General features: G+C 38.6%; 1 protein-coding gene and 1 long non-coding RNA gene across 3 annotated transcripts; one reads left to right on the forward strand and one right to left on the reverse strand.

Moving 5' to 3' along the window:
• Positions 1–650: 650 nt before the first annotated feature.
• tmem33 (transmembrane protein 33) lies at positions 651–5,553 on the reverse strand. 2 transcript variants are annotated; one of them, XM_035911143.2, is made up of 9 exons: positions 5,459–5,546; positions 4,515–4,562; positions 4,280–4,347; positions 3,466–3,560; positions 3,167–3,354; positions 2,746–2,813; positions 2,219–2,352; positions 1,907–1,990; positions 651–1,696 (listed from the first exon to the last, which is right to left on the reverse strand). In XM_035911143.2, the coding sequence occupies exons 3-9, from the start codon at positions 4,325–4,327 to the stop codon at positions 1,567–1,569; spliced, it is 747 nt and encodes a 248-aa protein (XP_035767036.1). In that variant the 5' UTR covers positions 4,328–4,347; positions 4,515–4,562; positions 5,459–5,546; the 3' UTR covers positions 651–1,566. The 2 variants fall into 2 exon arrangements, with proteins under 2 accessions (XP_035767036.1, XP_006798945.1); XM_006798882.2 differs by lacking the exon at positions 4,515–4,562 and having other exon boundaries at positions 5,459–5,553.
• A 1,309-nt stretch (positions 5,554–6,862) lies between these two features.
• On the forward strand, positions 6,863–18,130 carry LOC118454787 (uncharacterized). The gene is made up of 4 exons (XR_004843896.2): positions 6,863–7,075; positions 7,197–7,294; positions 7,432–7,522; positions 16,979–18,130. It is a non-coding gene; the product is annotated as an uncharacterized LOC118454787 (long non-coding RNA).
• The last annotated feature ends 2,503 nt before the right edge of the window (positions 18,131–20,633 follow it).

Consider the following 20,633-nt stretch of genomic DNA (forward strand, 5'->3'; position numbering starts at 1 on the left):
TTATTACGTCAATGTTGAAGGTACTTAAAAGTCATAGTCATATTTTTTCATTTACACCATTAATAAACACAGTCCTTTACCTACACAAATGTTGGCACATACTGTAGAGAAACTCAAATTTGGTTTTAGTGATGGTATCTTGTCAGAGTTTTCTTGAAAATTGTCTTCTTTCTTGTGCTTTCAGATGACTAACTAGCGTCAAGAGTAATCAGGGAAGAGTACGTGTCTGAACTTAAATGAGAGAACAAGCTCTTTTTACTTGCCCACATAAATATCTGTTGCATCATAAAATCAAAGAACTCTTATTTAAAATGACACATAAATATCACACATCGTTTTTTGCAAATATATCCCAGATAAATGGCGTGCAGTGTGTCTATAAGATGTATTTGATATGTTCATGTAAAATTGTTTTTACAATGTACTCATAGGGTCTGAACAATTATTCACTAACTCACATTTCTCTAGTGAGAAACAATATACAATTACACTGAAATTATCTGTGATAAATACTTTTATATTAGACCTATGCTTTGAATAACAATTAAAAACAGGCATAAATAAATCCTTATTAGGATTTGTTCATATTGAAGTCAACTATTATAATGCAAGACATTATTGGTACCAAACCCAATTAGCATTCAACACTATGTTTGTTTAGGAGATAACTTTATTCTCATTATAAAAATGTGGTTTGTCTGTAGGCAAGTAAACACAATTAACATGGCAGGGAAAGAAAAACATACCAGGGCATGCATTAAGCAAGAAACCTATAGCCTAATAAAAAATGAATGACTCAAAATCAAAACAGCTTTTAAACTGAGAAATGAGGTCAGGGTGCATTCATAAGCATGGCATGCTTTCTGCAAGTTATTCCATTTGTGAATCATACAGCAGAACATCTGGTACCTTAAAATATCCCATAAAATACAGCAGATTATTTTCTCAGTTTAACATCCATTTTGACATCATAGCTACATAAGATTTTGCATGTTGCTGAAATGTGAGTCAATGGCATTGATAGAATACACTTAATATTTAGGCTTTTAGACACATAAGAGCATTGGATGCTTTACAAATCAGACATAGTTGGAAACTGAAAAAGTACAATATGATTATTCAAAGAAATGATCATAATCCATTGTTTATAAACACATGTTCATTAATTTATTAATCTGAGAATGTTAATGTTTCATTATATAATAAGTGATTTTAATGAATAAATAAGACATGAAAGGAAAGAATGATAACAGCTGATAAACAGGGAACCCAGCTGATGTCAAGCTAATGTGCTCAGCCCATCGAAGGTAACAGAACAGGATGTCCACCGCTTCAATGAGGTCACATTAAAAGGATGGAAAAGCAAATATCAGCATGAGCCTTCAGTGCATTACCTGCTGGTCTTCAGCTGCACTCAGATACACAAAAATTGGAGCACAGACTGTAAAGTTGACATTCAAAAAAAACGGTTCCTTCCATTGATGGCAAAGTCTTTCCCCATCGAAGTTAAGTCACATCGTACATCTTACTGAAAAACAAAACATGAGGAAAACAAATTTAGTGTAATCAAACCCCCGTGGGGGCGAGGCGGCTGATAAAGGCGATACTGCTGAGGCACATCCTCCTGAAGAAGGCAGGGCAGGCAGGCTTCATGATGAAATGCTCCAAAAGAATTCGCAGCTCGGTGAACAAGGTGCTGAGATAGAAAGAAAAGTACTTCACTCGGATTGTATTGAAAGCAAATTTAATCTAATCTTTGTACCTTCTGAATAGCAGGGCATGCAAACTCTACACAGAAGGGCCATGTCCTGGGTTGAACCCCAGAGCCTCTTGCTGTGAGGCAACAGCGCAAAACACTGAGTCACCAGGTTGCTATGTGACAATAATGGATAATTCAAAGTCTTACCGGCAATATGGATTTCTTCTGGATGTGTAGCGCAGAGTGAGGAATCGGTAATAAATGAAAGGCAGCAATAGGCTCCCCTGGCCGCTGTTGACAAAATATTATTGACATGAGCATGTGAAAACTGGACACTCTGTATTAAGATTACAAAGAAGGGCTTGCATTTGTTAAGAGAAAACTGATAGATATTTATGAGATTAACAAAACAATAACCACAAAACAGTCACTGCAACTAATCAATATTCACATATCACTAGATTAGGGATGCTACAATTGGTCTTCAGAAAAAGAAATCGTTGACAGTTGTAAGCATACCTGAACAGCATAAAAATAGTTGCTGGCATCAAGAAGATCTCATTACAGGCAATAAACTTCAGGATATTCTGCTGATTAGTTGTCAGTTTGTCCAGGAGACCCCGGATAAACATCATGCTGTTTGGGCCCATGGTCTTAAAGAAACAGAAATCAGTCACAAAGTGAAATGAAAACTTTGGCAAATCAACATTTTGAAATGAGCAGTGGGTGCAAGAAGTAAAAGGTAAAGGAAAACACATTAAAAATTATTAGCCTCCAGACTTTAAGTCGCTTAATGGTACATTATACGTTCATAGTTCACTCTCAAACACACACACACACACACGCATACACACACACACACACACGAGCAGAGCAGCCATGTAAAGCGCTGCTCTGTTGCCACTGTGTGAACCCAACCACAAACCTACTCTGCTGCCTCAGACATGGTGGTCTGGCTGGTACTAATATCCCAGCTTGTGGCTAAATAATGTTTAAACTGATTTCACAGTAATTTTCAATAAGTCACTGTGGTGACTCATACTTACATCAAGAACTTTCTTTGTGTAGGTAGTTGCGTGAAGCAAGGAAAAAAGAAAAACTGGAAAGATGCTCACTGGACAAGAAGGTTAAGGTTAAATAACAAAAAAGAACAACTTCCTCCTAAATAATACAATAATAAGGGAGCATGATTCCAACTATGGAAAAACTAAATCTTTTACTGCTAAGACTAATTAATTTGTAATACTGCAGGTCTGAATCCTATTGAATGTCTCTAAACGAACCCTTTAAGGACTCTTATCAGACTGTCTTTGGAGAAAAAAAAACTGCAGCAACAAGTAAATGTCTGTCCAACTATAGCAGTGAAATAGTGTTTCATTATTGTTTAAAACTAAAAAACACACAATGTATGTAGCAATGCTATCATCTCCATTTAATCTTGCAGACTTGCTCACAATGAAAGGATACTTGTAATGGGGTAGGAGTTGACCAGGATGAGTGAGTAGAGCAGGTAATGGCAGCTGTCCTCCTGCAGAGCCTGGGCCAAGAAAGCTCTGCTCAGCTGAAAGCGTGGAAGCCTCTGGTGTAAGCGAAGCGCACTGGTGAGGGCATTCGCTAACAACGCTCTCTGATAGAAGTTAGCTGCTGCATAGGGTCTGAAATATACAAGCAGTGACAAAGACTCAAATGCTGATTTTGGCTGGATTACAATTACTTTTAAAGCTAATTGACATTTATAATTAGATGATTTTGCACAGTGAACTCACCCCAAAACTGGTAGAATGAACATTACAGAGCAATAGACAGTGAAGAGTCGTGACAGCCACATTGCAGTTTCCAGCTTGTTGCTCATTAGAAATTGCTGCAGAGACACAAAGATGCTCAACATTAAACCCAACCAATCCCTTGTTCTTGTCTCAATTTTTCTCATATATACTGGTAGCAGATTTACTGACTTTAAACTTACAGTCACGTTCTCTCAGTGGCTAGCATACAAACTTTAGCCAAACTAAAAAGCATCTTAATGCAATCTACAAGTTAATTTTACCGCCTTGCCTTCAAAAGTCAGGGGGCAGCTGCAACTCATCCTGCTCATCCTCATTCAACTGATGTTGCTCAAGTGAATGATTGGTAGCGTATGTCAACCAACTCTTGCAAACAGCACTGAAATACATGCCACACATCCCTACTCTACTTGCCCCCTAAGATAAACACACACGTTTGGGTGTCAAAATTACAGATTTGGGATGAAATCATTCCAATTATATGTAGAAAATGAAACAATCTAGGGCTAAAGCACTCAAATAAATAATCCAATTTAAAAAAAAGTCAACTGTTCAGTCAAAACTATGCATAGCACATACATTTTGTAAGGGGCTCAAGATATCGTAAATCTTAGCAAAACTGTTCCCAATTTCTTCAAAATATCTGATAAAAGTTCTTGATGAAACAATTAACAGAAAATGAAGCACCATTTTCTTTCTTTTTTTTTTTCTGTCCAGGATGTGTACAATCAGAGTACACCTTTGGGCACAATAATACTGGAATATTTGAACTACATAGTTAAAGCAGCCAACCTACCACAGGGCCTAGCTGTGGCGGAGGGTTTTGTTGGTTTGCATCAGCCATCTTTGGGGGTGCTGGTTTCTCTGTTGGGGGAAAAAAATTCAAGTTTAGAAGTAACTGTTTTTACATGCTCATTGAAATTTCAGGTCACCTGTGAATAAATGGACAATCGATAATATTGTCTAGCAATTACATGTGATCACACGATCACAACAGTGTGACATGAGTACAAGTAATGAAAATATCATGCCTTCCTCAATGGTGATTTTCACTCTCTGGCCTGAGTTTCATCAGCTTCCTGAACAAAATATATGTCAATATAAAACCATTGACAAACTGTATCACCAAGAGCTGCTGTAAAACATAAATCTTCCACCAGACATCTGTCAATTATTCTACAGAAACCTCATAAAAATGACTGATTGTAAAGGTAAAATAATTAGTAACATTAATTATTATTGATTCTGAGTTTTTCAAGCTGAAACCACAACTTTTGTGTTTCAATCGGTTACTTTTTTCCATCCTTTGTTATGTTTAAACTGGCTTCATTTAGATTTTAGTCTGATGAACAAACAAAAGAGCTCATTTAAAGGAGTCACCTTTGGCCTTATGAATCTTTCACCATATACTGGTAAATTTTAACTTTTACAAAGGTTCCGGATTAATCTATTAACTGACGCTGGAGATGGGACACTTAGATGATCTATTCGCTAAGGTAAAATCGGGACGATTAAATGGTTAACCTTTGTAAGCACAAACTACATATGAATGGGACAGATGGAATCTAACAACGATCATTCCCTCTAAAGGAAAAATATGCCGGTAGCTAGCTGGCGGATGTGCTAATTTATGCTGGTAATGACTTGTTAATAACAGACACTATAAAGCCAAATGGTTAAAATATCCAGATACTGCTGTTAAATCTGAGACTGATGACTGCAAATTTATCATAAGGCAGCCCTGTGTGTATTTTATTAAGGCTAACGCTGTTTAGCAGCAGGTGTATCTAGAATATTCTGTTACCATCGTTACTAGCACGTCAGCTATCGCCTCAGCTAATAGTTGCTACCTAGGTCGTACGTGAATGCTTCCCTGATTACTTTGTCAACGTTAGGTCGCCCGGCAGTTTAAAGAAGACTTAATTAATAGCTACACCTGACCCTATATATGGCAATAATAAAGCATTCTGCTTACCAGCGCTACAGCGTTGATTTACGTCGCGTGCTAACCGGTTAACGTGACAGGCAGAAGCTTGGCACTCTGGGAACTACTCTAGTAAACGATCAGCTGACCTTGTAGCGTAAGACGGGAAGTACGCTATTTCTCGCGATATATCAAAAACTGACTTAATGTACATAATGAAGCTTTGTTTTATATGTTTATTGAAAATTGTGCTCCTGACAGATACCCTCCATATTAGGCTGTAAGTAATTAAACGACTAATACTACAACTGAACTAATGAAGACTAAAATTATACATCCAAAGCATTCTAACTAAAGTGAAACGACAAAATCCATTACGTAAACTCACCCCAATATAAACAATACTGAAAGCTCAAACTCGAAATTAAAGAACAGTGAATAATAAAAAAGGATATATAATATAAACAGCTGTAATAAATCAAAAACTACATAGGTTTCGCACAGAATATGATAACCAAAAACGAAAACATTAGAAGCTGTTTTACGTTAGTGATGTACACAAAATCGAAATATTCAGAGGTGACATGAACATGGAAAGCTAGGAACATAACATGAAGAGAAGGGTAAACCACGAAGCGAAAGATTAGAAGTACTTCAAACGCAGTGTGTATCTTTTAACAATAAAAATAAAAATAAAAAATAAATATTTAATTTAATTTAATAATTTTCTATTTCTATTTCTATGAATAGAAAGAGATAATAACTTATTTTTGTTTATGTATTCCCCATATAGAGGATACATCTTTATTGTCCATTTTGCTGTCTGGCAATATGTGGCACAGTCTGAACCAAAGATATGCTATTATAAATGTCATATGTCATAACAAAACAATTAGGAGGTGGAAGTCTAACGTTATCTAAAATTAGTAACGATATTGGTGTTGTTAAAAAGCACCTCTTATGCCCGTTTAAAGGAAAAACTGCGCCTGCGTCAAAGTCAACGCCCATATTATGGTCCTCACAGAGCTCTTTTCAGTGGTATTTATTTATTTTAGCCTTAGCACTGCTCAGAAACTGTACTGCTTGGATTAAGAATTTTAGGTTTACTGGACTTTTTATTAGACAATAACAATATCGAATTTATTTTTTCCCTTTAACCAATATCCTTCAGTAATGGTGAACCTTAAATCTACTACCACAAGGGGGCGCAGTCGACCAGAGCATCCTTCTGCTGCAGGTTGGCCTATAGCATGTGCTGAAAATTATTTTAGCTTTAAGTGCACCTTATTTGGTCCCATCATGTTTTAAAATCTTGCATCTGACTGCTGCTGTGGCGCATATGTCCGCAGATTATTGGCACGAGTGTCGCAGGATGATGTGTTTGCTGCAGATGCCATTTGAAAATATAGGCAGTGTAAGCACTGTAGAATCTAATTATTTCTTTGCAAAACCTAATTAGGCATTAAAAAAGGTTAACGCCAGCGCCTGAAACGTTTTTGTTTAATAATCCCATTACTGACGGCTCATCATGTATAAAATGGTGCAGGAGGACACTAAGTTTCCACTTGTTAAAGGGAATCTCTGAGAAATAGTCGCAGATTTTTGACACTATCTGCGATTGGAAATTAGGGCTTGTAATTAAACTGCGGAGACTCAGCACAGCACAGAGTAAGTAAGGCTGCAGCGCCCTGCCTTGCATGCATTTTCTATGTTTAATTGATGATTCTGCCTGCCTGCTTCAAAACGTTATTACTATTTTATCTTTTTTCTTCTTCTTTGGGCATGACAGAACTCTCCGAACGATAGCGTACACTGAGACTAGACCTTGATGATTTTTTTTAGGTGTCAGCTCCTCTCGGACCATTACCAGTCACTAGAGAGCTCAAGGTGAGAATTTAAATGAGAGAACATTATGTGGCCAACTTTTAATTTGGCCGAGCTCCCACGGAAGAATGGAGCGGGTATTTGATAAGTTTCGCAGAGAGAAATATGTCACAAAAATTATAATGTCGATGTTTTTGCAGAAATGTGGGACTACGGGGACGTTAATGATACCAGTATAAGTCCCGCATTGCTGCTGGGTGGATGAGAACCAGCTGAGGAAGCTTTCTAAAGGTGAAGGTTATTGAAATCTCAACGTTATCGTTTGAAAGCAAACGGGACAAATATATTATAGGAGAATATCATTACTGTTTTATATTTATCACGATTTTGTTTTTTAGAAAGCCAGACTGCCTTTAAACATTTTAATGATTAGAAACCCCTTGGGATCAAACACCAGCACCAACAAACTCGCACTTTCGAATAATTTACTCGATTTTTTCCTCTTCTGTGGGTCGAGTTCTGTGGGTTAGGAGCCCCGAGCTTAAAATATGACACGATTTTTCCCCCCTAAAAAGTAAGAAAAAAAAATATAATAGAACACAAACAGCGTAAGTCTGCGTTTAAATAAAATAAAGTAAAATAAAATCTAAAATAAACAATCCGGAAGCCAGCCAAAGTAATGATAAGCTTTGAAATTGTCTTGCCTTCATAATGTGGTGCCCTTCAGTCTGTTTTTTCAATTTTTTTCTTTTTCTTTTTCTTTTTTAAACTGTACTTATATTTCGATTTTTAAGTGTTTTTATGGTTATTTATCGTCCGAGGACACGTACGACTATCAGTAACAGGGAAAACGATGCAAGTATTATACTTACAGAAATTGACTTCAGCAGAACAATATCTATTGTCTTTGAGCTAAAGAAACACCCTTTTACGCATTACGCACTCACTTTATTCCGCTTTTAATCTTTTCCTTCAAAGCTTCTTCAACAGTTTTCGAGAGAAAAAAGGAGGGAAAAAAGAAAGGAGTGTGAGTGACAGACCAAAGCGAAAAGCTTCTTAAAGAAATAAACAGTCGTGTATGCTTAAAGGAATGCGCTTGTAATGGCTCCATCTTAGTCTCTGAATCTATTCGGACAAAACAAACAGGGCGTGGAAGGGGATGAAAATCGGGACAAGCGAGGAAGAAGATGTTAAGAGAGAGTTGGTTTGATAGGGAGGAAAAGAAGGACACGGTGGATTTCCCTCAGACTGGTTAAAAGAACAATAAAACGAGTTATCAACAGACTCTGGCCTTTTTTCTCAAAGAATGCGTTTCAAGCTTATTTCACGATGACTGCAGTGATTAATGGTGGGTGTGAAACCTCTAGACGAACTGATGAGGCCGAATGATATCTTTATATCTTCGGGTTTAAAAAGTGAAGTTGTACAATTTATACAAATGAATAATATGTTTTTGCTTAATTTTTTATCCAATCACGCGTTGGAAAAACATTTGAACTGCTTTAAAACTCCCAAAGAAAGCCGGAATAAAGTCAGACACGCGTACCAGATCTCCCCCAAGGCTAAAGGAAAGACAAATATTTACATACCCGTTTACCTGCAGTAACTTGTCAGTTATTTAAGTTATGTATTTTAGTTTGCTGTACCTGTTTTCACTTCTGTCATCTGGTTAAAATATACTTTGTTCTCTTGGCAGATTTTATTTGGATTAGGGTTCTCTTACAATCTTAATTTTTTTTTTTCCACAAAAGATATAAAACAGCACACTAAAAATTTTTTGATGAAATATTTTAGGTTATACAAATTATCCCTTAATTTTATTAGAACGTGCACAATTTTCAAAAGATATCCTGCAAGTGGTCATCTTACACATGATTGCTTTAACAGGCTGCTCTTATATAAGGCAAAATGACAAAAACAGCATGTTGACTCCTGATATTGGACCACCTTGTTGGAGATTTAGACCTGGAATATTTATTTGAGCTAAACACTTTTGGAGGAGATGTGATCTACTATTTAACAGACAAGTGGCTCCAGTTGTACCACATTTTTGTCTGTTGTTTACATGTAGTGTGTTTTCTTCATTACATTTGTAACGGCCCTCAGTTTGTGATGGCCATTACTGTCTGCTGCTGTATGTGTTTACACACTAAAAACTGTTTTAGCACATTTTGCAAAATCTCTGAAATATTTTTTCATGCCAGCCTTTTTTATGCAAGTGCTCAGAAATAAAACCTTCCCTGACATGTTGGCTTTGATTGACATAATGATCACAGAACACTTCAGGCAAATGAAAATGAACTTGTTTGGAAGGTAAAACGTTAAATAGATTTATCTTCCTGTAACAGGGCAGATGTGCACAATCATACTGTATTGTGTAGCCATTTTAAATGTATTATATGAGACCTTATTTATTTTTAAAGTCTAGCGTACATGTATCGATATTATAGCTCACATTATTTAAAATTAGAGCAATTTACATAGATGCACATAGGTCTGGTTATGGTCTTTCTTTTTGATCCGTGTATATTATTTACTGATCAGTCAGAGTATCTGGTGTCCACGCTTAGCACTGAGCCAAAATCTATTGAGATAAAAAGCAAAAAGGGATCTACCAGAAAGCTGACTTTTCCCCTTTTTTTGGAAGTAAAGCCATGTTTGTTTGTGGCTTGAATGGGGGTTCTATAATGGAACTGATGGCATCAGGATTGTCACCACAAATGGTCTGGGCGTTCTGCAAGGCTGTTTGACAGAACCTATTATGTCATTGGTCACGTCCCTCCACTCCTTGCTCGCTTGGTTTTGAATGGGAGTGAATTAATCAAATGGTTTGAGAGAGATCAGCCAACTTAATGCACTTTGTGTCAAGGTCTGCAGTGATCTGGGACCTCAGCCCCCTTCTACCTGGACTTCCTGCATCTGAACATATCCATGCTTGGACTGTAACCTGGCTGAATCAAATTTCTAAAGGGACATTTATTATGCCACAAAAACTGAATTGTCTCTGCCCTTTTTTTTCCCAAGAGACTTTTTATAATATAGCATGAGTTGCCATTTCATCATTTCTGTAGGTACTTATTAGGTGTTAAATATACTGGTATTGAAAGTAGCTATGTGTCTATGGCACCATTTTTTAAAAATGTTATTTATGTAACAGGCTAAATCATATATTTGCGATGTTATTGGACTGTATGAATCTGGAGTGGAAGACAATTTAAACAGCACATGGCTATTTGTTAATGTATTTTCTAACAAATCAGCCTGTTTACTATTTACTATTTTGAAGTTTAGTTTATTTAAGATCTTGATGAATTTACTGCTAATAACAACCCTTAAAACAGAATTTATAACTAGATTCTGTTGAGGGGTGTTGTGACTGCTCACTTAATGACCACAGAAATCGAGGACTATGACACCAATCAGATTGTTTCTTCATATTGGATTTACTTATTTTCCATGGAAATTCACTCCTAGGGTCTCTTGAAATTTATCAGATTCCACCCGGACAACAAGCAGTAAAGCCTTTAAAAGAGGATCTGTTGGCTTTAGAAATGATCCTGAAATACATATATTTTTTAATCAAAACTCAGCCACCATCGTATTTATTTTCCAGGAGTGTAAAATGGTCCAGAGTCGAGCGCCGTAACGTTATTGCTTTATCAAACACAATCAAAATGCGAATTAATCAAAGCACTCTGCGCTAGAGCACCTATGCACGAGCATTGTTTGGTTGTAATGGATGGCTTTAAAATTTGACGTTATTATTTCCCGTCATTTCTGGAAACAAATTGAACATTTATTGCATATATATTAAAAATTATACAGTCGTCAAGAGAGGCTGATGTCTCTTTTATTGAGGCGCACCGAGAGGTGAGGTCTCACCGGATCAATTTCCCTGTCTTGTTACTCCCGCAAGAGGATGTTTGGAAAATGCCTGCACCGCTAAATTGATTCAGAAACGAATTCATAACTTGAGGCGTTTAAGCAATTTTGTGGCGCCCAGTTTTTATCCCCAATCTTTTCTTTTATTTCGTGTTTTGATTGCTTTAAGCACCCAAACAAAGTTTTATACCATTCGGTTTCTCGTGGAAACAAGTTTATTGTCAGTTCTGCGGCCTTTTGTCCACGTTTGCCTATTTTTCATTCTTTACAAAAAAATGCATTTAATACACTGGGTTTTGGGTGGCTTTGCAAACATAGCCATTAAGCAGTCACAATGCTTTTATTGTGCACTTGATCTCAAAATAGAGGCTGGTCTGACTCCAGGATCCAGACAAACCTATGGAAAAGGCCTTGTCTTTGTCTGCCTGTACGGAGATGAATGGCTCGTGTCAACCAGATGATTAGTTTGCACTATTAAATTGTCAAAAAGGAAGGATTTTTCCCTAATAGTGCCTTTTCTTGAAGAATTATGGAATTCAGAGTTGTTTGCGACTGCTGGGGAACTTGCAGGGCTTTGCAGGGGCGAGGGCGAAGGTCAGACAGAGTTCTCAGCGCTGCGTCCAGTGTAGCACAGCAGTCAGAAGGGAAGTGGAGACAAATGTAGGCTTATTTCCTACACCATGGGGAGATTAATACCTATTGTTCGAGATGACCGATATCCTTGCAGTGACATATGATTCAACAAACTGAGGTGGGTTTATCTTAACGCGCGATAAGTCACCCAATTCTTAAAACTTAGTGTGTAATTGCGCACCAACAACTCGGCACAAATGATCAGCAAATCGTCTAAAAACACTCATATAACTTAAATTGGAATTATTTGTTCAAATTTAAAATAACGAAGCTGCTGCATAATATCAAACGCACAAAATGTGCACTCTTGCGCCAGATCTGTCACTGCACATTGGCTGTCTTTCTGCACGCCCTGACAGTTCTGCTCCAGCCAGGAAACCCCCTTCCATCCCGCTCAACCTCTATTCTAGTGCCAACGTTTTGTGTTAAATGTTAACAACTTGGCCTGATTCATTTAATCGCCAACAAATCTGTGTTGACTCTAACACTCGCCTCCATTGTGCCCATTATGCGCCTGCCCTCACTTGAAGATTTATGTATTTTTGATATTAAATTCCTTCTGTCATCAAGACTGCTCTCTTGTTGACTTTTCTTGACCTGCCGACCTCGTTCCCCAAACTTTCCCATATTTAACGCGGGACCCGCAGCCTCCTCCCCAACAACTTCTTCTGCTCTGCCATAGCTGAATGCTCAGTGGCTCCTTTTGTTGGCATGTGCTGTTTGCACTGTTCTTGAACTTCAGTGCGCTGCCCTGTCCTCATCCTGTACTTTGAACTCTGCAATAAAATCTTCCGTCGAAAAAACACGCATTGTTCGCAGACGGATGGAGTCAGTCCCTTAAATGTTGCACACTCTTTAATTTGCTATAAAACAGAGTGATGACTGACTGTCCGAGCATCATAATTTGGCCGATGTGACGGATTATTATCTGATCCTTGATGCTCACTATCCACGCAGTCTAGGCTGGATTTGTGTGCTCCATCCACATCATCCAAACTGCATTCATCCTCTGTTGAATCAGAGTGACGGATGCCCGTACCTTTGCCATATATGACGTCCATGTCGTCTATACAAGCCTCCCTCTGGCTGCCCAGCTTGCTAATTAGTTAAACAAACGTTCATACTAATGATCCCACTGGCCTGGTGAGCTTCGGGGTTTTTGTTCGCCTACTTTCCCCCAACTTCTCCCGCTGGAAACTTGGCCCTGCTGACCCGAGCTATCACGAAGCTGTGTAGATGGCTGGACCGCCCTGTCCGGAGTCCAACCCCCACAGAGGGCAAAGGGCAGCGTCCAAGGCCCGGGAATGTCACCACCAGCTGCTTGCGGTGACACCATTTACAAAGGAGGCTTGGTGAGCAATCCTTCTATGGGTTGTCAGTGTTGTGACAGTGCTGTTCTGACATTTATTTACTCGTAGGATCAAAACTGACGGTTTGGCTTAAGCAAAGAGCCAAGTTGTACATTGGTTCAAATGTAAAGAAAGCATCTGCTAATGCTTTATAAATTAGTTATATTCCACTAATAATGAGATGCTGGCAGTTGGCAGGTGATGAAAACTACCTGACTGGTGAGAACAGTCTGTAGATAATTTGTATTAATTACTGACTCGTAAAACGTATTAATGCTAATAACTATAGACAAGAACCATACAATTTATCAGTGAAGTATTAATATGTTTAAAAAAGTTATCAAATACAGAGGTTAACAACCTGGTAGACCCACGCTGTAACTTTTGCTATCATAATTAAGGGAGGAAAGACCCCAAGTCTAATAGCATTGTGTTTGATAATTTGAAAGTCAGTAGTTAGAAATCTGCAGCTTTTTTCTTAGTGCAGTAAATAAATAAATAAATAAAAGCGATCTCCAGTCTAACAGCGGTAAGTATCTATTAATTGCTAATAACAGCAACATTTAAACCAGAAAGTGCTTTCGCAGCAATGCAAAATGTTCAACTACGTCATATTTTTGTGTTTATTCATTAGACTGATTAATGAATGTATCGCCTGCCAGAGAAGTGATTAGTTAACAAGATTATTCCGATTAAATATTTAATAATGTTGTCATTCTTCCACCAATATAAATAGCGCCTGGGGTAAACTGCAGCAGCGCAAATAGTAACGGTAATTATAGGCAATAAGGCGGTCATAAGCGAAAGGTTTGTGCGTTTATGTGAAAGCTATCCTGGGTTTATGTCCCGCTCTTCCTAAATTCAAACGTTTTTCTTTCTCTGCAGCGCGCCGTGCGGTTAACACTGGGCCCATTACACGTTGTCATTTGTGGCTCTTGGTGTTATTTGGACAATGTTTGGCCATTTACCCAGCCTGTGTCTGCGCGCTCCAAGGAGGTCTCGACAGAAATTGATACTAATTGCAGGGACTGTACACTGCTGGCTAGTGGAGCGCCTGCAGGCAGTTGGAGGACCTGCTTGTCACCGCCTAATTGACAAGGGCTTGTCTGTCCTGGGAGCAGCTGGTCCTAAGCACTGGCGCACAATCGCAATCTTGACACGGCCTCCACTCGCCTGAAGGAGTTTTGAGGGGAAACGCCGTTAAAGGGAGATTTATTGAATCTCCCTTTGGGTGACGCTGTATTAAGTACGCAATATAGGCTTATATCCACGGGTGCAAAAGGGAGTCACACTCCTGGTATTAATAACAGAAGGTGGCAATTAGGCCAGACAGGTGACATTTCTTGTGACATTATGAATCACAGCAAACAAGACAAGCGCGGGTAAATAAAGGCTATGTGAAATCGGTTTTAAGGAAAAGTTATTTTACTTTTCGCAGCTACATGACACACAATGAGCCTGTATGCGCAAATCGGATGACTTCAGGGGGATGTGTTGCACCAGCCATTCAGCTGGCTCAGACACAAATAACATCACCCCTCACAGTAAAATAATCAATTCATTATTCTGGCCTGTTTCTATTAGACCATGTCTTTATAGCTGAATGCATCAGGAGGAAAAAGCCAAGCAAGTATTGTTTTCGTCTGCAAGTGGAAAAAGGTTTTCCTGCACTTTCCCACTGCCTGTAAAGAAATGCTGCTTTTCTGGGCCTTTTGAACTGAAAATCGTGATTTTTCCCCTGGTGTTCTCCGGACGCGCTCCTTTCTTTCTGTGGAACAATGACAACACTGGAGCACCCCGCCGGTGCGCCACAGTTGGGGATCTCCATGATTGTTTTGGACATCTTTGGATTTCATCAATCAAAATGACTGCAGTTTTCCATAAAAATGCTGAATTTGGTCCTGGAACCGAGCGGGCAAGGTAGAAAATACGAAGCTGTCCTTCTCGATGATAAATGGCCATCCTTTGATTGAGCAAATAGAGAAATGCGTGCCATAGTACTGAGAAACAGGCGAAGATTGTGAGGCGAGGACTCATGGTCTTGCGTCAGATCATGCCAGAAATTAATCACCACAAATCATTAGGCTATAAAAGCGACTGCATTTTCCCAAACTCTGGCAGGCTAGATCTTAACTGATCCACACTTATGTAAAACTTAAGTAGCTTAATGGCCACTATTACCAGAACGATAAGTATTACGCACGCTTAAGAAAAATGTTAAAACTCTTTTTACACTAGTGCCATGAAGGTTATTTTTCAACTACTCAAGCCGAAACAGTGAGTGACAGACAGACATTAAGTTCACCAACGGGTGCCATATCATACCGATAATATTGGTCTTTATTTTACCAGGTTACTAAGTGTAACAAATGAAACGCGTGCTCATAAACTTAAAGGAGGCTTTGGCCTGGAACTATAGGGAGCTGGTCCACTATCCCTGCCTGCCCTCCCATCCAATAAACCTCTATTAACATGGAAATGTCACATCCCATTGACTAAAACTCAATTATGTGCAGACTTGCAGCATCTTTAGAGTGGACTAAAACTTTTAATTTCCCCAAAAAGCCGTTTTGATTTAATGGCCATTCAGAAGCCCATGAAGGTGTTCTATCTAAATGGCCTTAATGCCGCGGCTAATTATCCAGTATTGACATATTGTCCCGCCTCAGGTCAACAGGTCAGCAGTTGGAGATTAATGACACCGGAAGGAGGTTGTAGGAAGAGGTAACAAGGAAACCTGACTGTAATTTTTTATATTGCAATATAATACTTAAGATTTTGTTCACCTCAATGTTTTCGGCTATAACAGGCCGTGTAATGTTACTCAGACATTGTTGGGGTGGTTTTTACCTTCGTGTTTACTGCTCATATAAAATCACATCAATGGCCCTCTTAGATTATTTATTATTCAAATGAGAATTTATAGTTTCTATTTTACAAGTAGCGACTTTCGGTTTAGGTTTGTATCTTTCTTTTTGCTTTTATCACCACGGTTATATTTCTGTTTTCATATAGCGTATTTTCTTTTAATGATTTTAGGCTAGTAGTGCATTCTTGTAAGGACTCTTCCCCTCCCTCATTCCCTCTAAAAGATACAACAGAACTGACTGGCTTGTCGAGCTTGAAGAATTGTTTAATTTCAGAGCCCCGGCGTTTCCTGAGGTGAGGTCTGCATTGGCTGCTAATAGAGATCTAATTGATGGGCCGAGTCCCGTTTCCGTGCTCTCTCTCCCTTTATTGCGCCCCGGCGTCTGCTGTAAAATAGGTCTGTAATCAGATTCCGCCTATTCCTCCTGGAGCAGGATGAGAGCTCAGGGCAGCGGAGAGAAAGAGATGGGGCAAAAAAAGAAAGAACAGGGGGGAAAAAAATCGTTATTAAAAAAGTTAAGCCTTGAGTAGAAATTCAACATACTGTTGAGGCTTGATGAAAAAGAGGAAAGTCGGCTTTAACATAGAAATTGCCTGACTTTTCTTTAAATAAACCCACATTATTACTATAGAACCCTCCAGTGCGGCTGCAGCACTCATTAGTGATTTTTTTTTAATCTGTCAGAATAGCCTTTTTCTCCTTTGGGATTCATAGGTTTGCAATATTTTTTATACTGAACTCTTACAAGATTAATATAGATCTGTCATAAAAGGCTTTGATATTGCTGACAAATGCGCCTTCTATAATTATTATTTTAACATGGTTATATGTGCTTTCATGACTCGCACTCTTAGTTCATGATCTAATCAAATATCACACAGTCCACTGTTGTCATTCACCCAGAAGGTACAGAAGATGTCAATCAAATCAGACTGGCAGCAACAGAAACACACTGATTCTCTATTTTTTTTTTTTTTTTGCCATCTCCTCTGCTTCTCTCTCCATCTCCTATAGAGCTTCCTGGAAGGCTGTGATTGGCCGTCTGTCTGGGCAGTGATAGCAGCCCTGGAGCCGAGGATGATTGATGATGGCGAGGGCAAGGCCGAGCGCTAGCAGCATAAAGCCCCATAGATGCCTCAATAAAGAGCCTGGCTAGTGGAGAGCCTGGGCCCCGCTCAATAGGGCCCCTCCGCCTCTAAGGACCCACGGCTAGAAGAGTGCATGGAGAGAGGGAGAGGAAGAGAGGGAGAAGGAGAGGTGCTCTGTTGTTGGATAATCTGTTTAGCTATCGAGCCAGCAGCCGTCTGAGGCTGGATAAGTGCAGCGACGGATGTGTGTGGGGTGAAAATAGCAGGGGTTGGCTGGTGGAGTGCTGGAGGGGAGATACAGGGAAAGAGAGAGAGGGAAAAACAGAGCGAGAGATGGATCATCCAGTCTCAGCATGCATAATGGAAAAAAGGGAAGCGGATGAACCAAACTGGAAATGAGATCTGCAGGCTGCTTTTCACACACACAGACATGCACACTACAAATGATCAAAAGCCAAAAAAGTTGACCACAAGAAAGTGACTGGAGACTCAAACTGAGTGATCTGACCCCAGTGCTGCCACTCTGGTGGCCATTATTCAGCCTACAGATGCATAACTGTGGTGACCTTTGCTTCAGCAAATCAATGAGACCCTGCTAGGTTGGATTCCTTCGGTGCTGCGTCCACTGCTGTGGCCCCATGCAGCCCTGTTGCAACCCCTAGTTCACAGCAACTCTGAAAAGCACAATTAGGCAATAATCTGCTCCTACCAAGCCAGCTTTCAGCGACTCCAGCATGGCTACACGATGTCCTGCAGACCCTCCTGGCTGGAGTTGAGAGAATGGACTGTTGGCCTGATGACTGTTGGCCTGATGAGGGTCTGGAAAGATCAAAGTTGTAGGGAAACACTTTCCAGAGCTTGGGCTAATAAGGACGAATATTTAAAAAAAAGTTTGCTATCAATTTACAAATAAATGAAAGTTTCATAACAGTTGCGGCCTGGTTTGAATGCGTTTCTCCCAAGAATACTTTGCACAGATTTGAACTCATTCAGATCTGCATTTTCTTCAGTTGGATTTGTATTGCATGTTAATGAACATCTTTGTGTTAACGCATTCTAAAAATAAATCTACCAAAGTTTTCACCAACTACATCTGGTCTTTGATTAATCTGCTCTTGCACACCATGTAATAATATTAAAATATATATATATATATTTATAAGCACATGTCCAAATCGTATCTCACAAATTTTAGAAAGGAAGTCAAGATTTTATAAGCAAATTGTTTAAATTTAGAGGTTATCTGGCACTGGACATTGAATGGAGGATTCTCACCTGCATGAAGATTAAAGGAAAGGTATAAGGGTTTGTAAGCCATATAAGAACAACATATCCCAGGACATAGTTACCGCTGATGTGTCCTTGCAGCACAATGACAGGAGGGCATAGCATTGGAGGTCAAAACAATGGAGGTCAAACATGGAATCACAATAACAGAATAAACACACATCTCCCAAATCTTACTAGTAACCCAGAGCACAAATTTCTCCTGTGAATGAAGGCATTGACTGTGAGGTCAGTTTTTATTGCCTTATGAGGTCAAAACTAATCAAGTTTTTGCTTTCAAGTCTAACGTCCTCAGGCTGTTGAGACCTCAAAGCAGTAGTTGACTGGGTGATTTTAGGTGAACCTAAGCAGAAGATTCAAGTCAACAACATTTTAATAGCAAATTGTAATTTTAGTAGATTAGAGAATGAGGAGAAGGTGTTTTTTGATATGTTATGACAAAACCAATATAAAGAAGGCATAGCTATAACATGCTTTATATTTGTATGTTTGCCATGTAAGATGTACCAAAAGTCCAATAAATAGTCTAAACTTAAGATATTTGCAGTTATATTAATCACCGATCCAACATCAACACTAAATTGGATATCCAAAGTTGTATCAGTCACTAAATTTTTAAGTATTTGATCCTAAAGATAATTTAAAAAAACAGGATAGACAGACTGCAGACATACTGAAACAAAAATCACGCAATTTCCTATTAAAGCTGAAAGCATTAAAGAAAAAACTCCAAACTGAGTAGAACAGCCTGAACAAGAAAGAAATGCGATTCATTAAAGTGATTAAAGCCAAAATAGCATCAAAACCTACAGAACCTAACCTCCAGCAGTGGATTAGCAGGTAAAGGAAGAGTCAATGAATGTCAGCTGAAGAGTCAAACAATGAAGAAGGTGCAGGGGCTGTCCTTGAACAATGATGCCTTGCTGCTGACCTGGCCAGAATGCCGACACAGACTGCACCCTGAATCAAAGGTGGTAGTGGACTGAGCATTTGAAATGACTGCTAAAGGTGCAAAAAAGTAGATGAGTCTTATAGAAGCACTACAAATACACATTTTTTTTTTTTTTTACCAAACACTAAAGAAAAAGTTAAGTTTGTCTTTTAGGATATTTCTATTGCAATAACCAGGCAAGAACTTTTAAAAGAAGAAAAAACACTTAACTGGACAAGAATTAACCCTGAGTTAAAATATATTTTAAGAGCACTTTAACAAATTAAAAGTAGACTAGAGAAGAGGTACTTCTGTCAAAAATGGTGACAGACCAGTATAATCCACTCACATAAGGATTGATTTGAAATAAAGGTGAATGCAGAGATGTTCAAAATAAACATAAAGCAACATAATTGTAAATTAGACCTGTACTCAACTTTTGCCGTTTGTTGATTATTAATGTAGCGCATTTAACTAATTCAAAATATATAGAGCACCAATTATATCAGGACACTGAGCATTTTAAATTGTTTAATTTTTTAGCAGCATTGCACAGGGTGAAAAAAATTCACAAACCCTCTTAAAGCAGGTTTAGGGCCACACTGTCTGATCAGACAGGACTTCGGGGTTTTTAGATGAACTGTATGAACTCTGGGGACGGACTTACAACAAGGAGAAAAAAAAAACAAAGGAGACAGCAAAGCTAGAAAACACTGGTCAGGTTTCACGATTCATGTACAAACAACACAGGAAGACAATCACTGGTTTAAAAACAAACAAACGAACTAGGTTTATGAAATAAACAATAATCATAATGACTAATGTTCAGGAGTGTGAAGCTGCTTGGCTTTTCCGTCAACCCCTCTTATCCTCGGCCTGTTATTAGGGTTTTGTAATCTCCTTATGATGCGAATGAATGACTTGTACTATTTACTAATGAACCTAAAACTGCCTAGCTAGCAACAAATTACATCTTATTGCTTTACAGTCAATTAAAGCCACAAGAAAAATCTGTGTGAGCAGTTCAAAAGCAATAGGTTGATGAAAGATAACAATCAGATGTGTCTTTATTGATTTGTGATTAGTGTGGGGGGCTCATTCGTGGGGTATCCATAACTTGATTTTGTCTCATATTTTAATTGCTTAATTGGAGTGATTATTTAGCAATGGGAAACCAATCCACCTGTTCCCCCCTCTGTACACGTAAACGAGTCAACAGTGTTTGAAAGTCATGTTGAAGCATACAGTTACAAGTTCTGCATTACAAATAAAAGCCCCTGCATTGAAATCCTGCTTCTAAACTCCTTTTGTAGTAAATTATTTTTATGTGACATCCATTTACCTACTAGCAGTTGGTGTTTTA

Source organism: Neolamprologus brichardi, chromosome 2 (assembly GCF_056152115.1).
Source record: "Neolamprologus brichardi isolate AB-2024 chromosome 2, ASM5615211v1, whole genome shotgun sequence".
Lineage (NCBI taxonomy): Eukaryota > Metazoa > Chordata > Actinopteri > Cichliformes > Cichlidae > Neolamprologus > Neolamprologus brichardi.